Source organism: Pseudophryne corroboree, chromosome 2, assembly GCF_028390025.1.
Source record: "Pseudophryne corroboree isolate aPseCor3 chromosome 2, aPseCor3.hap2, whole genome shotgun sequence".
Taxonomy (NCBI): Eukaryota; Metazoa; Chordata; class Amphibia; order Anura; family Myobatrachidae; genus Pseudophryne; species Pseudophryne corroboree.
Genome location: NC_086445.1, coordinates 679,241,032 through 679,263,984, shown reverse-complemented (window position 1 = coordinate 679,263,984; position 22,953 = coordinate 679,241,032). Strand labels below are relative to the sequence as shown.

General features: G+C 50.0%; 1 protein-coding gene across 2 annotated transcripts in view; it reads left to right on the top strand.

The window, feature by feature from the left end:
* Nucleotides 1–22,953, top strand: part of NUCKS1 (nuclear casein kinase and cyclin dependent kinase substrate 1) — a 144,359-nt gene that overhangs the window by 3,844 nt on the left and 117,562 nt on the right. For both annotated transcript variants that reach the window (XM_063955150.1, XM_063955151.1), the window contains exon 2: nt 341–384. In XM_063955150.1, coding sequence (XP_063811220.1) covers nt 341–384 — 44 coding nt within the window. The remainder of the gene's footprint in view (nt 1–340; nt 385–22,953) is intronic.

Sequence of the window (22,953 nt, the reverse complement as noted above, 5' to 3'; positions counted from 1 at the left end):
TTTTAGGTTTTAGAAAGCCTTTCTGTGGCCTCATCAAGCCTAACCTTGCGCCAAATTGGACAATGTTGTGTTGATGTGATTAAACAGTAGGGGCTAGGCTGAGACCACTAAAGTAACAGAATTAAAACTTTTTAACTCCAAAAGACTTGCCTTTCAATTTGTTTTTGTGTTTTTGTACGTTTTTAAGAAAAGGTGTAGGAAGAATGGAACTCCAATTTTATCAAAATATTTTCCTGGTTTTAATAAAAAAAAAAAAAATCCTAGTTGTGTTTTGTGTACGAGTCATTGTCAAATGTCAGTGTTCACAAAGTAGTACTAATTTGTGTTGTCTTTCCAACAGGAACAGAAAAGTGGTTGATTATTCACAGTTTCAGGACTCCGATGGTATGTATGTGTGGATGGGCATTAAAGTTGTGAGATGTTATTTTGGTTGTATAAAATGTTGCAGATTGCATATTGAGTTCATTATGATATGCAGAATGTCTTAACCCATTTTGGCCCGGGTGGGTAGTTTTCTACCCAGCATTTCAATATTTCTATTTCGTCCTAGAGGATGTTGGTCACTCTCAAAAGACCATGGGGTATAGACTGGATCCGCAGGAGACATGGGCACTTTAAGACTTTCAAAGGGGCGTGACCTGGCTCCTCCCTCTATATCCCTCCCCAGACTCTGTTTTAGAAATGTGCCCGGACGAGACACAGGGCACTCGGGGAGCTCTTAGAGTTTCTCTGAAAACACTTAATGTTAGGTTTTTTATTTTGGGGAGATCTGCTGGCTACAGACTCCCTGCTTCGTGGGAAAGAGGGGAGAGCAGTCTAGACCCACTTCTAATGAGTTTCAGGGCTCTGCTGCTGCTGACAGAATACCTTCTGCTCCTAAGGGGAGATGAACGCCGGGCTCTCCTGGATGCTCCCTCCCACAGCTTGCCGTCCCCCCTCTTCAGCCAGAAGTCAGACAGGTGAGTATTGAGGAAAAGACATCTTCAAAAAGACGGAATATAAGAGGTACCGCACAGCGGCTTGCTCAGTGCGCGCCAGGCTCCCGTGCAGGGCCCTGGGGAGCTTGTTACCTCTGTAAACTGGCTGGCAATGATATTCAGTGCCCAGGCACTGTCCGCAATACCCCCGCCAGGATAAATATATAAAATTAAGCGGGACGAAGCGCGGCATGTTGGGGGCGGGGCTTCTTCCTCACTGCTCACTGGCGCCATTTTCCTCAGTGTAGTCGCTGGTCCTTCCTCACCCGCAGCAAGTACCAGGGGGCTCAAAACAGAAGGGGGGGGGCATATTTATTTATTATAAGTAAAGCGCAGCAGCTCTGGGACATTTATTTGTGTGGTCAGACCTGCTTATTTGGCGCTGGGGTGTGAGCTGGCTATTTCCCTTTGTGTTCCCTCACAGGCTTGGTGTGTGTGCTGTCTCTGGGTAGTCGACATGTCGGAGGCAGATTATTCCCCTTCGGGGGATAATTTATCAGGGACACCGAATGTTTTGGGGGTGGCCCTGTCGGCACCGCCGACTGCAGATTGGTTAACTACATTGAATGCCTTACATGCTAGTGTCACGTCATTAAATCAAAAATTTGATCAGTTTGAATCTCAATCCCAGGTGTGGAAAAGATCAGTGGAGGACGCTTTATTACAAATGCAAGACCCTGCGGGGTCGCACAAGCGTAGTTTTGACCAGTACACGGGTACAGACACGTACTCGGAGGCCGATGACGATTATGCTGATTCTAGGTTGGACCCTAAATTGGCTAAGAGTATTCAGTATATGATTGTTGCTGTCAAAGATATCTTGAATATTAATGAGGACCCTATTACACCTGAAACCAGGGTCCTTATTTACAAGGAAAAGAAGCGATCGGTTACCTTTCCTTCTTGTTTCGAACTGAACGCTCTTTGATAGCATTAGGAACAGCCCTGATAAAAAAAATTTCTGATTCCTAAAAGGATCAGGGTGGCATACCCCTTTCCCGAGTCTGATAGGGATATGTGGGAAAATCCCCCCCACAGTAGACAAAGCCCTGGCGCGTTTGTCAAAACAGGTAGCCCTCCCTGCAGCCCAATCGACGGCCCTTAAGGAGACGGCGGACCGTAAGCAGGAGGCTACCCTAAAGGCTATTTTCACTACTACAGGGACGCTGCTCAGGCCTCTTATTGCATCTGCGTGGGTCAGTAGTGCTATTGAAAAGTGGGCTGACACTTTGTCTTCTGATTGGGATACTCTGGATAGAGATAACATCCAGGTAACGCTTGGTTATATCAGAGATGCAGCTGCATACTTGAAAGAGGCTGCAAGGGATGCTGGCCTGCTAGGTGCTAAGGCGAATACTATGTCCGTTGCGGCTAGGCGAGAACTATGGACTCACTAGTGGAATGCTGATTCCAAGAGAAATATGGAGTCTCTTCCTTTTAAGGGAGGTGAACTTTTCGGTGACTGTCTTACTGATTTCGTATCGGCAGCTACCGCGGGTAAATCTACCTTTCTCTGACGTCCTAAGTGGATGCTGGGACTCCGTAAGGACCATGGGGGATAGCGGCTCCGCAGGAGACAGGGCACAACTAAAGAAAGCTTTAGGACTACCTGGTGTGCAATGGCTCCTCCCACTATGACCCTCCTCCAGACCTCAGTTAGAATCTTGTGCCCGGCTGAGCTGGATGCACACTAGGGGCTCTCCTGAGCTCCTAGAAAGAAAGTATATTTTAGGTTTTTTATTTTACAGTGAGATCTGCTGGCAACAGACTCACTGCTACGAGGGACTAAGGGGAGAAGAAGCGAACCTACCTAACTGGTGGTAGCTTGGGCTTCTTAGGCTACCGGACACCATTAGCTCCAGAGGGATCGAACACAGGACCCGACCTCGATGTTCGGTCCCGGAGCCGCGCTGCCGGCCCCCTTACAGAGCCAGAAGCAAGAAGTGTTCCGGAAAATCGGCGGCAGAAGACTTCTGTCTTCAACAAGGTAGCGCACAGCACTGCAGCTGTGCGCCATTGCTCCTCATGCACACCTCACACTCCGGTCACTGATGGGTGCAGGGCGCTGGGGGGGGCGCCCTGAGGGCAATATAAGACACCTCGGCTGGCAAATCATCACAATATATAGTCCCAGGGCTATATATGTGATAAATTACCCCTGCCAGAATCCATGAAAAAAGCGGGAGAAAAGTCTGCCGAAAAAGGGGCGGGGCTATCTCCCTCAATACACTGGCGCCATGTTTTCTTCACAGTGCAGCTGGAAGACAGCTCCCCAGGCTCTCCCCTGTAGTTTTCAGGCTCAAAGGGTTAAAAAGAGAGGGGGGGGGGCACTAAATTTAGGCGAAATATGTGTATACAAGCAGCTATTGGGGGGAAAAATCACTCAGTTATAGTGTTAATCCCTGCATTATATAGCGCTCTGGTGTGTGCTGGCATACTCTCTCTCTGTCTCCCCAAAGGACTTTGTGGGGTCCTGTCCTCAGTCAGAGCATTCCCTGTGTGTGTCGGTACGGCTGTGTCGACATGTTGGATGAGGAAGGTTACGTGGAGGCGGAGCAGATGCCGATAAATGGGATGTCGCCCCCTGTGGGGCCGACAGCAGAGTGGATGGATAGGTGGAAGGTATTAACCGACAATGTCAACTCCTTACATAAAAGGCTGGATGACGTAACAGCTGTGGGACAGCCGGCTTCTCAGCCCGCGCCTGCCCAGGCGTCTCAAAGGCCATCAGGGGCTCAAAAAACGCCCGTTACCTCAGATGGCAGACACAGATGTCGGCACGGAGTCTGACTCCAGTGTCGACGAGGTTGAGACATATACACAATCCACTAGGAACATCCGTTGCATGATCTCGGCAATGAAAAATGTGTTACACATTTCTGACATGAACCCAAGTACCACATAAAAGGGGTTTTATGTTTGGGGAGAAAAAGCAGCCAGTGTTTTGTTCCCCCATCAGATGAGTGAATGAAGTGTGTAAAGAGCGTGGGTTCCCCCGATAAGAAAATGGTAATTTCTAAAAAGTTACTGCTGGCGTACCCTTTCCCGTCAGAGGATAGGTCACGTTGGGAGATATCCCCTAGGGTGGATAAGGCGCTCACACGTTTGTCAAAAAAGGTGGCACTGCCGTCTTGGGATACGGCCACTTTGAAGGAGCCTGCTGATAAAAAGCAGGAGACTATCCTGAAGTCTGTATATACACCCTCAGGTACTATACTGAGACCTGCATTTGCCTCAGCAAAAATAGTGCTGCTGCAGCGTGGTCTGATACCCTGTCAGATAATATTAATACCCTAGACAGGGATAATATTTTGCTAACATAGAGCATATTAAAGACGTCGTCTTATATATGAAGGATGCACAGAGGGATATTTGCCGGCTGGCATCCAGAATTAATGCAATGTCCATTCTGCCAGGAGGGTATTAGAGACCCGGCAGTGGACAGGTGATGCTGCCTTTAAAAGGCACATGGAGATTCTGCCTTATAAGGGTGAGGAATTGTTTGGGGATGGTCCCTGGGACCTCGTATCCACAGCAACAGCTGGGAAGAAATTTTTTTACCTCAGGTTTCCTCACAGCCTAAGAAAGCACCGTATTTTCAGGTACAGTCCTTTCGGCTTCAGAAAAGCAAGCGGGTCAAAGGCGCTTCCTTTCTGCACAGAGACAAGGGAAGAAGGAAAAAGCTGCACCAGAGAGCCAGTTCCAAGGATCAAAAATCTTCCCCCGCTTCCTCTGAGTCCACCGCATGACGCTGGGGCTCCACAGGTGGAGACAGGTGCGGTGGGGGCGCGTCTCGGGAACTTCAGGGACCAGTGGGCTTGCCCACAGGTGGATCCCTAGGTTCTGCAAGTAGTATCACAGGGATACAGGCAGGAGTTCGAGGCGACTCCCCCTCGCCGTTACCTCACATCAGCCTTGCCTGCTGCCCTCGGAGAAAGGGAGGTAGTACTGGCGGCAATTCACAAGCTGTACTTCCAGCAGGTGAAATCAAGGTACCCCTCCTTCAACAAGGCCGGGGTTACTATTCCAAAATGTTGTGGTACCGAAACCAGACGGTTCGGTGAGACCCATTCTAAAATTGAAATCCTTGAACACTTATATACGAAGGTTCAAGTTCAAAATGGAATCGCTCAGGGCGATTATTGCAAGCCTGGAGAATTTCATGGTATCACTGGACATCAAGGATGCTTACCTGCATGTCAATATTTACCCTCTTCACCAGGAGTACCTCAAAATTGTGGTACAGGATGGTCATTACCAATTCCAGACGTTGCCGTTGGTCTGTCCCCGGCACCGAGGGTATTTACCAAGGTAATGGCCGAAATAATTATCCCGTGCTTGGACGATCTCCTTATAAAGGCGAGGTCCAGGGAGCAGTTGTTCGTCGGAGTAGCACTATCTCGGGAAGTGCTACAACAGCACGGCTGGATTCTGAATATTCCAAAGTCGCAGCTGGTTCCTACGACGCGTCTACTGTTCCTGGCTATGGTTCTGGACACAGAACAGGATAAAAAGGGTTTCTCCCGGAGGAGAAGTCCTAGGAGTTGTCGTCTCTAGACAGAGACCTCCTAATACAAATACAGGTGTCGGTGCATCAATGCACGCGAGCCCTGGGAAAGATGGTAGCTTCTTACGAAGAAATTCCATTCGCCAGGTCCCATGCAAGGATCTTCCAGTGGGATCTGTTGGACAAGTGGTCCGGGTCGCATCTTCAGATGCATCGGCGGATAACCCTGTCTCCAAGGGCCAGGGTGTCGCTGTTGTGGTGGCTGCAGAGTGCTCATCTTCTAGGGGGCCCGCAGATTCGGCATACAGGACTGGGTCCTGGTGACCACGGATGCCAACCTTCGAGGCTGGGGGGCAGTCACACAGGGAAGAAACTTCCAAGGACTATGGAAAAGTCAGGAGACTTCCCTACACATAAATATTCTGGAACTAAGGGCCATTTACAATGCCCTAAGTCAGGCTAGACCCCTGCTTCAACACCGGCCGGTGCTGATCTAGTCAGACAACATCACGGCGGTCGCTCATGTAAACCGACAGGGCGGCACAAGAAGCAGGATGGCGATGGCAGAAGCCACAAGGATTCTCCGATGGGCGGAAAATCATGTGTTAGCACTGTCAGCAGTGTTCATTCCCGGAGTGGACAACTGGGAAGCAGACTTTCTCAGCAGACACGACCTCCACCCGGGAGAGTGAGGACTTCATCCAGAAGTCTTCCAAATGATTGTACACCGTTGGGAAAGGCCACAGGTGGACATGATGGCGTCCCCCCTCAACAAAAAGCTTCAAAGATATTGCGCCAGGTCAAGGGACCCTCAGGCGATAGCTGTGGACGCTCTGGTAACACCGTGGGTGTACCAGTCGGTGTATGTGTTCCCTTCTCTTCCTCTCTTACCCAGGGTAATGAGAATAATAAGAAGGAGAGGAGTAAGAACTATACTCATTGTTCCGGATTGGCCAAGAAGAGCTTGGTACCCAGAACTCCAAGAAATGATCTCAGAGGACCCATGGCCTCTGCCGCTCAGACAGGACCTGCTTCAGCAGGGGGCCTGTCTGTTCCAAGACGTACCGCGGCTGCGTTTGACGGCATGGCGGTTGAACGCCGGATCCTGAAGGAAAGTGGCATTTCGGAGGAAGTTTATCCCTACGCGAATTAAAGCTAGGAAAGAAGTGAACGCAAACCTTTATCACCGCATATGGCGGAAATATGTTGCGTGCTGTGAGGCCAGGAAGGCCCCAAAGGAGGAATTTCAGCTAGGTCTATTTCTGCACTTCCTACAGTCAGGGTGACTATGGGCCTAAAATTGGGTTCCATTAAGGTCCAGATTTCGGCTCTATCGATTTTCTTCCAAAATAGAAAGTTCAGACTTTTGTTAAGGGAGTGCTGCATAGTCAGCCCCCGTTTGTGCCTCCAGTGGCACCGTGGGATCTCAACGTGGTGTTGGATTTCCTGAAGTCGCATTGGGTTGAGCCACTTAAATCCGTGGAGCTACGATATCTCACGTGGAAAGTGGTCATGCTGTTGGCCTTGGCGTCGGCCAGGCGTGTATCAGAATTGGCGGCTTTGTCATGCAAAAGCCCTTATCTGTATTTTATATGGATAAGGCGGAATTGAGGACTCGTTCCCAATTCCTTCCTAAGGTGGTATCAGTTTTTCATGTGAACCAACCTATTGTGCCTGCGGCTACTTGGGACTTGGAGGATTCCAAGTTACTGGACGTAGTTAGGGCCCTGAAAAGTATGTTTCCAGGACGGCTGGAGTCAGGAAAACTGACTCGCTATTTATCCTGTATGCACCCAACAAGCTGGGTGCTCCTGCTTTTAAGCAGACTATTGCTCGCTGGATTTGTAGCACGATTCAACTTGCACATTCTGCGGCTGGACTGCCGCACCCTAGATCTGTACAAGCCCGTTCCACGAGGAAAGTGGGCTCTTCTTGGGCGGCCGCCCGAGGGGTCTCGGCTTTACAAATTTGCCGAGCTGTTACTTGGTCGGGTTCAAACATTTTTGCAAGAGTCTACAAGTTTGATACCCTGGCTGAGGAGGACTTAGAGTTTGCTCATTCGGTGCTGTAGAGTCATCCGCGCACTCCCGCCCGTTTGGGAGCTTTGGTATAATCCCCATGGTCCTTACGGAGTCCCAGCATCCACTTAGGACGTCAGAGAAAATAAGATTTTACTCACCGGTAAATCTATTTCTCGTATTGGATGCTGGTCGCCCATCCCAAGTGTGGATTGTCTGCAATACTTGTTTATAGTTATTGCCTAACTAAAGGGTTATTGTTGAGCCATCGGTTGAGAGGCTCAGTTATATTTCATACTGTTAACTGGGTATAGTATCACGAGTTATACGGTGTGATTGGTGTGGCTGGTATGAGTCTTACCCGGGATTCAAAATCCTTCCTTATTGTGTCAGCTCTTCCGGGCACAGTATCCTAACTGAGGTCTGGAGGAGGGTCATAGTGGGAGGAGCCAGTGCACACCAGGTAGTCCTAAAGCTTTCTTTAGTTGTGCCCAGTCTCCTGCGGAGCCGCTATCCCCCATGGTCCTTACGGAGTCCCAGCATCCACTACGGACTACGAGAAATAGATTTACCGGTGAGTAAAATCTTATTTCTCTGACGTCCTAGTGGATGCTGGGGACTCCGTCAGGACCATGGGGATTAGCGGCTCCGCAGGAGGCAGGGCACAAAAATAAAGCTTTAGGATCAGGTGGTGTGCACTGGCTCCTCCCCCTATGACCCTCCTCCAAGCCTCAGTTAGGTTTTTGTGCCCGTCCGAGCAGGGTGCAATCTAGGTGGCTCTCCTAAAGAGCTGCTTAGAAAAAGTTTTTAGGTTTTTTATTTTACAGTGAGTCCTGCTGGCAACAGGCTCACTGCAACGAGGGACTTAGGGGAGAAGAAGTGAACTCACCTGCGTGCAGGATGGATTGGCTTCTTAGGCTACTGGACACCATTAGCTCCAGAGGGATCGAACACAGGCCCAGCCATGGAGTCCGGTCCCGGAGCCGCGCCGCCGACCCCCTTGCAGATGCCGAAAAGTGAAGAGGTCCAGAAACCGGCGGCAGAAGACTTTTCAGTCTTCATGAGGTAGTGCACAGCACTGCAGCTGTGCGCCATTGTTGTCACACACTTCACACCAGCGGTCACGGAGGGTGCAGGGCGCTGCGGGGGGCGCCCTGGGCAGCAATGAGAATACCTTGTTCTGGCTAAAAAATACATCACATATAGCCCCTGGGGCTATATGGATGTATTAACCCCTGCCAGGTCTCACAAACACCGGAGAAGAGCCCGCCGAAATAGGGGGCGGGGCCTATCTCCTCAGCACACAGTGCCATTTTCCTGCTCGGCTCCGCTGCGAGGAAGGCTCCCAGGACTCTCCCCTGCACTGCACTACAGAAACAGGGTAAAACAGAGAGGGGGGGGGCACTTTTTTGGCGTTTTTTGATATATTAAGCTGCTATAAGGGAGACAACACTTCTATAGGGTTGTTCCTATATATTTATAGCGCTTGGGTGTGTGCTGGCAAACTCTCCCTCTGTCTCCCCAAAGGGCTAGTGGGGTCCTGTCTTCGATAAGAGCATTCCCTGTGTGTCTGCTGTGTCGGTACGTGTGTGTCGACATGTATGAGGACGATGTTGGTGTGGAGGCGGAGCAATTGCCGGTAATGGTGATGTCACCCCCTAGGGAGTCGACACCGGAATGGATGGCTTTGTTTATGGAATTACGTGATAATGTCAGCACATTACAAAAATCAGTTGACATGAGACGGCCGGCAAACCAGTTAGTACCTGTACAGGCGTCTCAGACACCGTCAGGGGCTGTAAAACGCCCTTTACCTCAGTCGGTCGACACAGACCCAGACACGGACACCGAATCTAGTGTCGACGGTGAAGAAACAAACGTATTTTCCAGTAGGGCCACACGTTATATGATCACGGCAATGAAGGAGGCTTTGCATATCTCTGATACTGCATGTACCACAAAAAGGGGTATTATGTGGGGTCTGAAAAAACTACCTGTAGTTTCTCTGACGTCCTAAGTGGATGCTGGGGACTCCGTCAGGACCATGGGGATTAGCGGCTCCGCAGGAGACAGGGCACAAAACTAAAGCTTTAGGATCAGGTGGTGTGTACTGGCTCCTCCCCCTATGACCCCCCTCCAAGCCTCAGTTAGGTTTTTGTGCCCGTCCGAGCAGGGTGCAATCTAGGTGGCTCTCTTAAGGAGCTGCTTAGAAAAAGTTTTTAGGTTTCTTATTTTCAGTGAGTCCTGCTGGCAACAGGCTCACTGCATCGAGGGACTTAGGGGAGAGAAGTTCAACTCACCTGCGTGCAGGATGGATTGGCTTCTTAGGCTACTGGACACCATTAGCTCCAGAGGGAGTCGGAACACAGGTCTCACCCTGGGGTTCGTCCCGGAGCCGCGCCGCCGACCCCCCTTGCAGATGCTGAAGATTGAAGGTCCAGAAACCGGCGGCAGAAGGCTTTTCAGTCTTCATGAAGGTAGCGCACAGCACTGCAGCTGTGCGCCATTGTTGTCACACACTTCACACCAACGGTCACGGAGGGTGCAGGGCGTTGCTGGGGGCGCCCTGGGCAGCAATGTATAATACCTTATTCTGGCTAAAAATACATCACATATAGCCCCTGGAGGCTATATGGATGTATTTAACCCCTGCCAGGTCTCAGAAAAACGGGAGAAGAAGCCCACCGAAAAGGGGGCGGGGCCTATTCTCCTCAGCACACAGCGCCATTTTCCCTCACAGAAATGCTGGTGGGAAGGCTCCCAGGCTCTCCCCTGCACTGCACTACAGAAACAGGGTTAAAACAGAGAGGGGGGGCACTTATTTGGCGATGTATGTATGTGTATATATATATATATATTAAAATGCTATAAGGGAAAAACACTTATATAAAGGTTGTCCCTGTATAATATAGCGTTTTTGGTGTGTGCTGGCAAACTCTCCCTCTGTCTCCCCAAGGGGCTAGTGGGGTCCTGTCCTCTATCAGAGCATTCCCTGTGTGTGTGCTGTGTCGGTACTTGTGTGTCGACATGTATGAGGACGATGTTGGTGAGGAGGCGGAGCAATTGCCGGTAATAGTGATGTCACTCTCTAGGGAGTCGACACCGGAATGGATGGCTTATTTAAGGAATTACGTGATAATGTCAACACGCTGCAAGGTCGGTTGACGACATGAGACGGCCGGCAAACCAATTAGTACCTGTCCAGGCGTCTAAAACACCGTCAGGGGCGTTAAAACGTCCTTTTACCTCAGCCGACACAGACACGGACACTGACTCCAGTGTCGACGGTGAAGAAACAAACGTATTTTCCTTTAGGGCCACACGTTACTTGTTAAGGGCAATGAAGGAGATGTTACATATTTCTGATACTACAAGTACCACAAAAAAGGGTATTATGTGGAGTGTGAAAAAACTACATGTGGTTTTTCCTGAATCGGATAAATTAAATGAAGTGTGTGATGATGCGTGGGTTTCCCCCGATAGAAAATTATTGGCGGTATACCCTTTTTTGCCAGAAGTTATGGCGCGTTGGGAAACGCACCTTAGGGTGGATAAGGCGCTCACACGCTTATAAAAACAAGTGGCGTTACCGTCTCCAGATACGGACGCCCTCAAGGAGCCAACTGATAGGAGGTTGGAAAATATCCTAAAAAGTATATACACACATACTGGTGTTATACTGCGACCAGCGATCGCCTCAGCCTGGATGGGCAGCGCTGGGGTGGCTTGGTCGGATTCCCTGACTGGAAATATTGATACCCTTGACAGGGACAGTATTTTATTGACTATAGAGCATTTAAAAGATGCATTTCTATATATGCGAAACTCTGGCATCAAGAGTAAGTGCGATGTCCATATCTGCCAGACGATGTTTATGGACACGACAGTGGTCAGGTGATGCAGATTCCAAACGGCACATGGAAGTATTGCCGTATAAAGGGGAGGAGTTATTTGGGGTCGGTCCATCGGACCTGGTGGCCACGGCAACAGCTAGAAAATCCACCTTTTTTACCCCAAGTCATATCTCAGCAGAAAAAGACAGTCTTTTCAGCCTCAGTCCTTTCGTCCCCATAATATCTGCCCAGGGATAGAGGTAAGGGAAGAAGACTGCAGCAGGCAGCCCATTCCCAGGAACAGAAGCCTTCCACCGCTTCTGCCAAGTCCTCAGCATGACGCTGGGGCCGTACAAACAGGTGCGGTGGGGGGTCGTCTCAAGAGTTTCAGCACGCAGTGGGCTCACTCGCAAGTGGACCCCTGGATCCTACAAGTAGTATCCCAGGGGTACAGATTGGAAATTCGAGACGTCTCCCCCTCGCAGGTTCCTGAAGTTTGCTTTACCAACGTCTACCTCCGACAGGGAGGCAGTATTGGAAACAATTCACAAGCTGTATTCCCAGCAGGTGATAATCAAAGTACCCCTCCTACAACAAGTAAAGGGGTATTATTCCACACTATATTGTGGTACTGAAGCCAGACGGCTAGGTGAGACCTATTCTAAATGGAGTCACTCAGAGCAGTGATAGCGAACCAGGAAGAAGGGGACTATATGGTGTCCCTGGACATCAAGGATGCTTATCTCCATGTCCAAATTTGCCCTTCTCACAAAGGGTACCTCAGTGACAGTTTTGTACCATGAACCTATCAGTTTCAGACGCTGCCGTTTGGATTGTCCACGGCACCCCGGGTCTTTACCAAGGTAATGGCCGAAATGATGATTCTTCTTCAAAGAAAAGGCGTCTTAATTATCCCTTACTTGGACGATCTCCTGATAAGGGCAAGGTCCAGAGAACAGTTGGAGGTCTGAGTAGCACTATCTCAAGTAGTTCTACGACAGCACGGGTGGATTCTAAATATTCCAAAATCGCAGCTGTCTCCGACGACACGTCTGCTGTCCCTAGGGATGATTCTGGACACAGTCCAGAAAAAGGTGTTTCTCCCGGAGGAGAAAGCCAGGGAGTTATCCGAGCTAGTCAGGAACCTCCAAAAACCAGGAAAAGTGTCAGTGCATCATTGCACAAGGGTCCTGGGAAAAATGGTGGCTTCTTACGAAGCGATTCCATTCGGCAGATTTCACGCAAGAACTTTTCAGTGGGATCTGCTGGACAAATGGTCCGGATCGCATCTTCAGATGCATCAGCGGATAACCCTGTCTCCAAGGACAAGGGTGTCTCTTCTGTGGTGGCTGCAGAGTGCTCATCTACTAAAGGGCCACAGTTATGCATTCAGGACTGGGTCCTGGTGACCACGGATTCCAGCTTGAAAGGCTGGGGAGCTGTCACACAGGGAAAAAATTTCCAGGGAGTGTGATCAAGTCTGGGGACTTCTCTCCGCATAAATATACTGGAGCTAAGAGCAATTTACAATGCTCTAAGCTTAGCAAGACCTCTGCTTCAAGGTCAGCCGGTATTGATCCAGTGGGACAACATCACGGCAGTCGCCCACGTAAACAGACAGGGCGGCACAAGAAGCAGGAGGACAATGGCAGAAACTGCAAGGATTCTTCGCTGGGTGGAAAATCATGTGATAGCACTGTCAGCAGTTTTCATTCCGGGAGTGGACAACTGGGAAGCAGACTTCCTCAGCACCACCTCCACCCGGGAGAGTGGGGACTTCATCGAGAAGTTTTTTCCACATGATTGTGCACCGTTGGGAAAGACCAAAGGTGGACATGATGGCGTCCCGCCTGAACAAAAAACTGGACAGGTATTGCGCCAGGTCAAGAGACCCTCAGGCAATAGCTGTGGACGGTCTGGTAACACCATGGGTGTACCAGTCGGTGTATGTGTTCCCTCCTCTGCTTCTCATACCAAAGGTACTGAGAATTATAAGACGTAGAGGAGTAAGAACTATACTTGTTTCTCCGGATGGGCCAAGAAGGACTTGGTACCCGGAACTTCAAGAGATGCTCACAGAGGACTCCGGGCCTCTGCCGATAAGAAGGGACTTGCTTCAGCAAGTACCATGTCTGTTCCAAGACTTACCGCGGCTGCGTTTGACGGCATGGCGGTTGAACGCCGGATCCTAAGGGAAAAAGGCATTCCGGAAGAGGTCATTCCTACCCTGGTCAAAGCCAGGAAGGAGGTGACCGCACAACATTATCACCACATGTGGCGAAAATATGTTGCGTGGTGTGAGGCCAGGAAGGCCCCACGAAGAAATTTCAACTCGGTCGATTCCTGCATTTCCTGCAAACAGGAGTGTCTATGGGCCTCAAATTGGGGTCCATTAAGGTTCAAATTTCGGCCCTGTCGATTTTCTTCCAGAAAGAATTGGCTTCAGTTCCTGAAGTCCAGAAATTTGACAAGGGAGTACTGCATATACAACCCCCTTTTGTGCCTCCAGTGGCACTGTGGGATCTCAACGTAGTCCTGGGATTCCTCAAATCACGTTGGTTTAAACCGCTCAAATCTGTGGATTTGAAATATCTCACATGGAAAGTGACCATGATGTTGGCCCTGGCCTCGGCCAGGCGAGTGTCAGAATTGGCGGCTTTGTCTCACAAAAGCCCATATCTGATTGTCCATTCGGACAGGGCAGAGCTGCGGACTCGTCCCCAGTTTCTCCCTAAGGTGGTGTCAGCGTTTCATCTGAACCAGCTTATTGTGGTACCTGCGGCTACTAGAGACTTGGAGGACTCCAAGTTGCTAGATGTTGTCAGGGCCCTGAAAATATAGATTTCCAGGACGGCTGGAGTCAGGAAAACTGACTTGCTGTTATCCTGTATGCACCCAAAAAACTGGGTGCTCTTGCTTCTAAGCAGACGATTGCTAGTTGAATGTGTAGTACAATTCAGCTTGCACATTCTGTGGCAGGACTGCCACAGCCAAAATATATAAATGCCCATTCCACAAGGAAGGTGGGCTCATCTTGGGCGACTGCCCGAGGGGTCTCGGCTTTACAACTTTGCCTAGCTGCTACTTGGTCAGGGGCACACCCTGGCTGAGGAGGACCTGGAGTTCTCTCTCGGTGCTGCAGAGTCATCCGCACTCTCCCGCCCGTTTGGGAGCTTTGGTATAATCCCCAGCTTCCACTTAGGACGTCAGAGAAAATAAGATTTTACTTACCGATAAATCTATTTCTCGTAGTCCGTAGTGGATGCTGGGCGCCCATCCCAAGTGCGGATTGTCTGCAATACTTGTACATAGTTATTGTTACAAAAAAATCGGGTTGTTATTGTTGTGAGCCGTCTGTTCAGAGGCTCCTACGTTTGTCATACTGTTAACTGGGTTTAGATCACAAGTTATACGGTGTGATTGGTGTGGCTGGTATGAGTCTTACCCGGGATTCAATATCCTTCCTTATTGTGTACGCTCGTCCGGGCACAGTATCCTAACTGAGGCTTGGAGGGGGGTCATAGGGGGAGGAGCCAGTACACACCACCTGATCCTAAAGCTTTAGTTTTGTGCCCTGTCTCCTGCGGAGCCGCTAATCCCCATGGTCCTGACTGAGTCCCCAGCATCCACTACGGACTACGAGAAATAGATTTATCGGTAAGTAAAATCTTATTTTTTCCTGAATCAGACGAATTGAATGAAGTGTGTGATGAAGCGTGGGTTAACCCCGATAGAAAACTGCTAATTTCAAAGAAGTTATTGGCATTATATCCTTTCCCGCCAGAGGTTAGGGCGCGCTGGGAAACACCCCCTAGGGTGGATAAGGCGCTCACACGCTTATCAAAACAAGTGGCGTTACCGTCTCCTGAAACGGCCGCCCTCAAGGATCCAGCGGATAGGAGGCTGGAAACTACCCTGAAAAGTATATGCACTCATACTGGTGTTATACTGCGACCAGCCATCGCCTCTGCATGGATGTGCAGTGCTGGGGTGGTTTGGTCGGATTCCCTGACTGAAAATATTGATACCCTAGATAGGGACAGTATTTTATTGACTTTAGAGCAATTAAAGGATGCTTTTCTTTATATGCGAGATGCTCAGAGGGATATTTGCACTCTGGCATCGAGAGTGAGTGCGATGTCCATATCTGCCAGAAGAAGTTTATGGACGCGACAATGGTCAGGTGATGCGGATTCCAAACGGCATATGGAAGTATTGCCGTATAAGGGGGAGGAATTATTTGGGGTCGGTCTATCGGATTTGGTGGCCACGGCAACAGCCGGGAAATCAACCTTTTTACCTCAGGTCCCCTCCCAACAGAAAAAGACACCGTCTTTTCAGCCGCAGTCCTTTCGTTCCTATAGGAACAAGCGGGCGAAAGGACAGTCATATTTGCCCCGAGGCAAAGGAAAGGGTAAGAGTGCACCAAGCAGCTTCTTCCCAGGAGCAGAAGCCCCCCCCGGCTTCTGCAAAGCCCTCAGCATGACGTTGGGGCTTTACAAGCGGACTCAGGGGCGGTGGGGGGTCGACTCAAGAATTTCAGCGCACAGTGGGCTCACTCACAGGTGGACCCCTGGATCCTGCAGATAGTATCTCAGGGTTACAGGTTGGAATTCGAGAAGTCTCCCCCTCGCCGGTTCCTAAAGTCTGCTCTGCCAACGTCTCCCTCAGACAGGGCGACGGTATTGGAAGCCATTCACAAGCTGTATTCTCAGCAGGTGATAGTCAAGGTACCCCTCCTACAACAGGGAAAGGGGTATTATTCCACACTATTTGTGGTACCGAAGCCGGACGGCTCGGTAAGACCTATTCTAAATCTGAAATCTTTGAACCTGTACATACAAAAATTCAAGTTCAAGATGGAGTCACTCAGAGCAGTGATAGCGAATCTGGAAGAAGGGGACTTATGGTGTCCCTGGACATCAAGGATGCTTACCTGCATGTCCCAATTTGCCCTTCACATCAAGGGTACCTCAGGTTCGTGGTGCAAAACTGTCATTATCAGTTTCAGACGCTGCCGTTTGGATTGTCCACGGCACCTCGGGTCTTTACCAAGGTAATGGCCGAAATGATGTTTCTTCTGCGAAGAAAAGGCGTATTAATTATCCCTTACTTGGACGATCTCCTGATAAGGGCAAGGTCCAGGGAACAGCTGGGGGACGTAGTAGCACTAACCCAAGTAGTGCTGCAACAGCACGGGTGGATTCGGAATTTTCCAAAATCTCAATTGACCCCGACGACACGTCTGCTGTTCCTGGGAATGATTCTGGACACGGTTCAGAAAAAGGTGTTTCTTCCGGAGGAGAAAGCCAGGGAGTTATCCGAACTTGTCAGGAACCTCCTAAAACCAGGGAAAGTGTCTGTGCATCAATGCACAAGAGTCCTGGGAAAGATGGTGGCTTCTTACGAAGCGATTCCATTCGGCAGATTCCACGCACAAACTTTTCAGTGGGATCTGCTGGACAAATGGTCCGGATCGTATCTGCAGATGCATCAGCGGATAACCTTATCGCCACGGACAAGGGTGTCTCTTCTGTGGTGGTTGCAGAGTGCTCATCTGTTAGAGGGCCGCAGATTCGGCATACAGGACTGGGTCCTGGTGACCACGGATGCCAGTCTGAGAGGCTGGGGAGCGGTCACACAGGGAAGAAACTTCCAGGGAGTATGGTCAAGCCTGGAGATGTCTCTTCACATAAATATACTGGAGCTAAGAGCGATTTACAATGCTCTAAGCCTGGCAAAACCCCTGCTTCAGGGTCAGCCGGTGTTGATCCAGTCGGACAACATCACGGCAGTCGCCCACGTAAACAGACAGGGCGGCACAAGAAGCAGGAGAGCAATGGCAGAAGCTGCAAGGATTCTTCGCTGGGCGGAAGATCATGTGATAGCACTGTCAGCAGTGTTCATTCCGGGAGTGGACAACTGGGAAGCAGACTTCCTCAGCAGACACGATCTACACCCAGGAGAGTGGGGACTTCATCCAGAAGTCTTCCACATGATTGTGAACCGTTGGGAAAAACCAAAGGTGGATATGATGGCGTCTCGCCTCAACAAAAAACTGGACAGGTATTGCGCCAGGTCAAGAGACCCTCAGGCAATAGCTGTGGACGCTCTGGTAACACCGTGGGTGTTCCAGTCAGTGTATGTGTTTCCTCCTCTGCCTCTCATACCAAAAGTACTGAGAATTATACGGCAAAGGGGAGTAAGAACGATACTCGTGGCTCCGGATTGGCCAAGAAGAACTTGGTACCCGGAACTTCAGGAGATGCTCACGGAAGATCCGTGGCCTCTACCTCTAAGACGGGACCTGCTTCAGCAGGGACTGTGTCTATTCCAAGACTTACCGCGGCTGCGTTTGACGGCATGGCGGTTGAACGCCGAATTCTAAGGGAAAAAGGCATTCCGGAAGAGGTCATTCCTACACTGGTAAAAGCCAGGAAGGAGGTGACTGCACAACATTATCACCGCATTTGGAGAAAATATGTTGCGTGGTGTGAGGCCAGGAAGGCCCCCACGGAGGAATTTCAATTGGGTCGATTCCTACATTTCCTGCAAACATGATTGTCTATGGGCCTCAAATTGGGGTCCATTAAGGTTCAAATTTCGGCCCTGTCGATTTTCTTCCAGAAAGAATTGGCTTCAGTTCCTGAAGTCCAGACTTTTGTAAAAGGAGTACTACATATACAGCCCCCGGTTGTGCCCCCAGTGGCTCCGTGGGACCTTAATGTAGTTTTGGATTTCTCAAATCCCATTGGTTTGAGCCACTCAAATCGGTGGATTTGAAATGAAAGTAACCATGCTACTGGCCCTGGCTTCAGCCAGGAGAGTGTCAGAATTGGCGGCTTTATCGTATAAAAGCCCATATCTGATTTTCCATTCGGACAGGGCAGAACTGCGGACGCGTCCTCAGTTTCTGCCTAAGGTGGTGTCAGCGTTTCACCTGAACCAGCCTATTGTGGTGCCTGCGGCTACTAGCGATTTGGAGGATTCTAAGTTGCTGGACGTTGTCAGGGCATTGAAAATATATATTTCAAGGACGGCTGGAGTCAGAAAATCTGACTCTCTGTTTATACTGTATGCACCCAACAAGTTGGGTGCTCCTGCTTCTAAGCAGACGATTGCTCGTTGGATTTGTAGCACAATTCAACTTGCACATTCTGTGGCAGGCCTGCCACAGCCTAAATCTGTCAAGGCCCATTCCACAAGGAAGGTGGGCTCATCCTGGGCGGCTGCCCGAGGGGTCTCGGCATTACAACTCTGCCGAGCAGCTACGTGGTCGGGGGAGAACACGTTTGTAAAATTCTACAAATTTGATACCCTGGCTAAAGAGGACCTGGAGTTCTCTCAATTGGTGCTGCAGAGTCATCCGCACTCTCCCGCCCGTTTGGGAGCTTTGGTATAATCCCCATGGTCCTGACGGAGTCCCAGCATCCACTAGGACGTCAGAGAAAATAAGATTTTACTTACCGATAAATCTATTTCTCGTAGTCCGTAGTGGATGCTGGGCGCCCATCCCAAGTGCGGATTGTCTGCAATACTTGTACATAGTTATTGTTACAAAAAAATCGGGTTGTTATTGTTGTGAGCCGTCTGTTCAGAGGCTCCTACGTTTGTCATACTGTTAACTGGGTTCAGATCACAAGTTGTACGGTGTGATTGGTGTGGCTGGTATGAGTCTTAACCGGGATTCAAAATCCTTCCTTATTGTGTACGCTCGTCCGGGCACAGTATCCTAACTGAGGCTTGGAGGAGGGTCATAGGGGGAGGAGCCAGTGCACACCACCTGATCCTAAAGCTTTATTTTTGTGCCCTGTCTCCTGCGGAGCCGCTAATCCCCATGGTCCTGACTGAGTCCCCAGCATCCACTACGGACTACGAGAAATAGATTTATCGGTAAGTAAAATCTAATTTTTTTGCCTTCTGTTCCTATGACACAGAAGAAACTGCCACATTATCAAATGCAGTCCTTTCGGCCCAACAAGTATAGAAGAGGCCGAGGAAACTTCTTCCTGGCTTCCAGAGGTAGAGGAAGAGGCAAGAGGGTACCCGCATCCTCGGGTTCCCAGGAGCAGAAGTCCTCCCCGGCTTCTGCCAAATCCTCAGCATGACGCCAGGTCTCCCTTACAGGGGCCTGCACCGGTGGGGGCACGCCTAAAGCTTTTCAGTCGGGTCTGGGTTTGCTCGGGTCTAGACCCTTGGGCATTGACTATTGTGTCCCAAGGGTACAAACTGGAGGTTCAAGACGTTCCCCTCACCGTTTTTTCAGATCAGCCTTACCAGCTTCGCTTCCGGACAGGGCTCTGGTCTGCGGTGCAGTACAAAACTTGTGTCAAAATCAGGTTGTGGTCCCGGTACCCCTGGTACAGCAGGGGCAGGGGTTTTATTCAAGACTGTTTGTGGTGCCGAAGCCGGATGGCTCGGTAAGACCAATCCTCAACCTGAAATCTCTCAATTTCTTCCTGGTGAAATTCAAGATGGAGTCTCTCAGAGCGGTGATCTCCAGTCTGGAGGAGAGAGAATTCATGGTCTCATTGGACATCAAGGACGCCTACCTTCATGTCCCAATTTATCCTCCTCATCAAAGTTTCCTGAGGTTTGCTATCCAGGATACGCACTACCAGTTTCAGACGTTGCCGTTTGGTCTATCCACGGCTCCGAGTATTTTCACCAAAGTAATGGTAGAAATGATGGTTCTCCTGCGCAAGCAAGTGGTTACAATTATCCCGTACTTGGACGATCTCCTGATAAAGGCGAGGTCCAAGGACAAATTGTTGCAGGACATTGCACTGTCCCTGTCAATTCTACAACAGCACGGCTAGCTCCTGAACTTGCCGAAATCACAGTTAATCCCGACAACCCGGTTGGCGATTTTGGGCATGATACTGGACACGGTCCAACAGAGTGTTCCTCCCCTTGGAGAAATCTCAGGAAATTCAGAGTCTGGTAAAACTCTTGCTAAAACCGAAAACTGTCTCCATTCATCAATGCATTCAATTGCTGGGAAAAATGGTGGCGGCATACGAGGCCCTCAAGTTTGGGAGGTTCCATGCCAGAGTGTTCCAGTGGGACCTGTTGGACAAATGGTCCGGATCCCACCTTCATATGCACCGGAGGATAATTCTATCTCCCACCACCAGAGTCTCACTTCTGTGGTGGTTCCACAGCTCTCACCTCCTTGCGGGATGCCGGTTTGGGATCCAGGACTGGATCCTGGTAACCACAGATGCAAGTCTCCGAGGTTGGGGGGCAGTCACTCTGGGGGTGAGCTTCCAAGGAAGATGGTCAAGTCTGGAAACGCATCTTCACATAAACGTTCTGGAACTGAGAGCCATTTACAACGGCCTCCTACAAGCGGAACATCATCTTCGGAACCTGCCGGTTCGATCCAATCGGACAATGTCACGGCAGTGGCTTACATCAACCGCCAAGGCGGCACGAGAAGCAGAGCAGCAATGGCAGAAGCCACGAAAATTCTTCGTTGGGCGGAAAAACCTACAAGCGCTCTGTCGGCAATATTCATTCCGGGAGTGGACAACTGGGAAGCAGACTTCCTCAGCAGACACTACCTTCATCCAGGAGAGTGGAGCCTCCATCAGGAGGTCTTCGCACTGATAACAGTTCGATGGGGGGTTCCCCATATAGACATTGATGGCGTCTCGCCTCAACATAAAACTTCAGAGGTATTGTTCCAGGTGCAGGGACCCTCAGGCGGAGGCAGTGGATGCGCTGACAACACCCTGGGTGTTTCCGTCTGTGTACATTTTCCCTCCGCTTCCTCTCATCCCAAAGGTGTTGAGACTTCTAAAAAGAACAAACATTCCAGCGCTCCTTGTAGCCCCAGATTGGCCAAGGAGAACGTGGTACCCGGATCTTCAGACGTTACTAGTCGACGATCCCTGGCCTCTTCCTCTTCGCGAGGACCTGCTGCGGCAGGGGCCGTTAGTCCACCAAGACTTACACCGGCTACGTTTGACGGCATGGCGGTTGAACGCCAGATTTTAGCCCGGAAGGGTATTCCCAGTGAAGTCATACCTACTCTTATTCTTGCCAGGAAGGCTGTGACGTCAAAGCACTATCACCGTATTTGGAGGAAATATATTTCCTGGTGCGAGTCCAAGAGAGCTCCAGTGGAGAAATTTGACCTTGGATGTTTTCTCCATTTTCTACAGAATGGAGTGGATGCGGGCCTTAAATTAGGCTCCATTAAAGTGCAGATTTCTGCCTTGTCCATTTTCTTTCAGAAACAATTGGCCTCACTTCCTGAAGTGCAGACCTTTGTGAAAGGGGTGTTGCACATCCAACCTCCTTTTGCGCCCCCTATGGCACCTTGGGACCTTAACGTCGTATTATCGTTCCTTCAGTTACATTGGTTTGATCCTTTGCGTAAAGTGGAGTTAAAATTCCTCACTTGGAAAGTTTTAATTTTGTTGGCATCCGCAAGGCGGGTGTCGGAATTGGCGGCCTTGTCTCACATGAGCCCTTATTTAGTTTTCCATGAAGATAGAGCAGAGTTGCGAACTCTGCAACAATTTCTTCCAAAGGTGGTTTCCTCTTTTCATATCAACCAACCTATTGTGGTGCCAGTGGCTACTGGCGCTTTGGCTGAGAATAAGTCTCTGGATGTGGTCAGAGCTTTAAAGATTTAAGTAGCCAGGACGGCTCCATTGAGGAAAACAGAGTCTCTGTTTATTTTGTATGCTCCCAATAAGATTGGGGTTCCTGCTTCCAAGCAGACCATTGCCCACTGGATATGTCAGACGATTCAGCAGGCTCATTAAACGGCAGGCTTGCCGTTGCTGAAATCAGTGAAGGCCCATTCCACTAGGAAGGTGGGTTCGTCCTGGGCGGCTGCCCCGGGTGTTTCGGCATTGCAACTTTGCCGAACTGCTACTTGGTCGGAGTCTAACACGTTTGCTAAATTCTACAAGTTTGATACCTTGGCCGATGAAGACCTTAAATTTGGTCAATCGGTGCTGCAGAGTCATCCGCACTCTCCCGTCCGCTATTGAGCTTTGGTATAAACCCCATGGTCTTTTGAGAGTGCCCAACATCCTCTAGGACGAAATAGAAAATAGGATTTCTCTGACGTCCTAGTGGATGCTGGGACTCCGTAAGGACCATGGGGAATAGCGGCTCCGCAGGAGACAGGGCACAAGAATAAAAGCTTTAGGATCAGGTGGTGTGCACTGGCTCCTCCCCCTATGACCCTCCTCCAAGCCTCAGTTAGATTTTTGTGCCCGAACGAGTAAGAAGGAGAGGAGTAAGAACTATACTCGTGGTTCCGGATTGGCCAAGAAGGACTTGGTACCCGGAACTTCAAGAGATGCTCACGGACGAACCGTGGCCTCTACCTCTAAGAAAGGACCTGCTCCAGCAGGGGCCTTGTATGTTCCAAGACTTACCGCGGCTGCGTTTGACGGCATGGCGGTTGAACGCCGGATCCTGAAGGAAAAAGGCATTCCAGATGAAGTCATCCCTACCCTGGTCAAGGCCAGGAAGGACGTAACCGCAAAACATTATCACCGCATTTGGCGAAAATATGTTGCGTGGTGTGAGGCCAAGAAGGCCCCTACAGAGGAATTTCAACTGGGTCGTTTCCTCCATTTCCTGCAAACAGG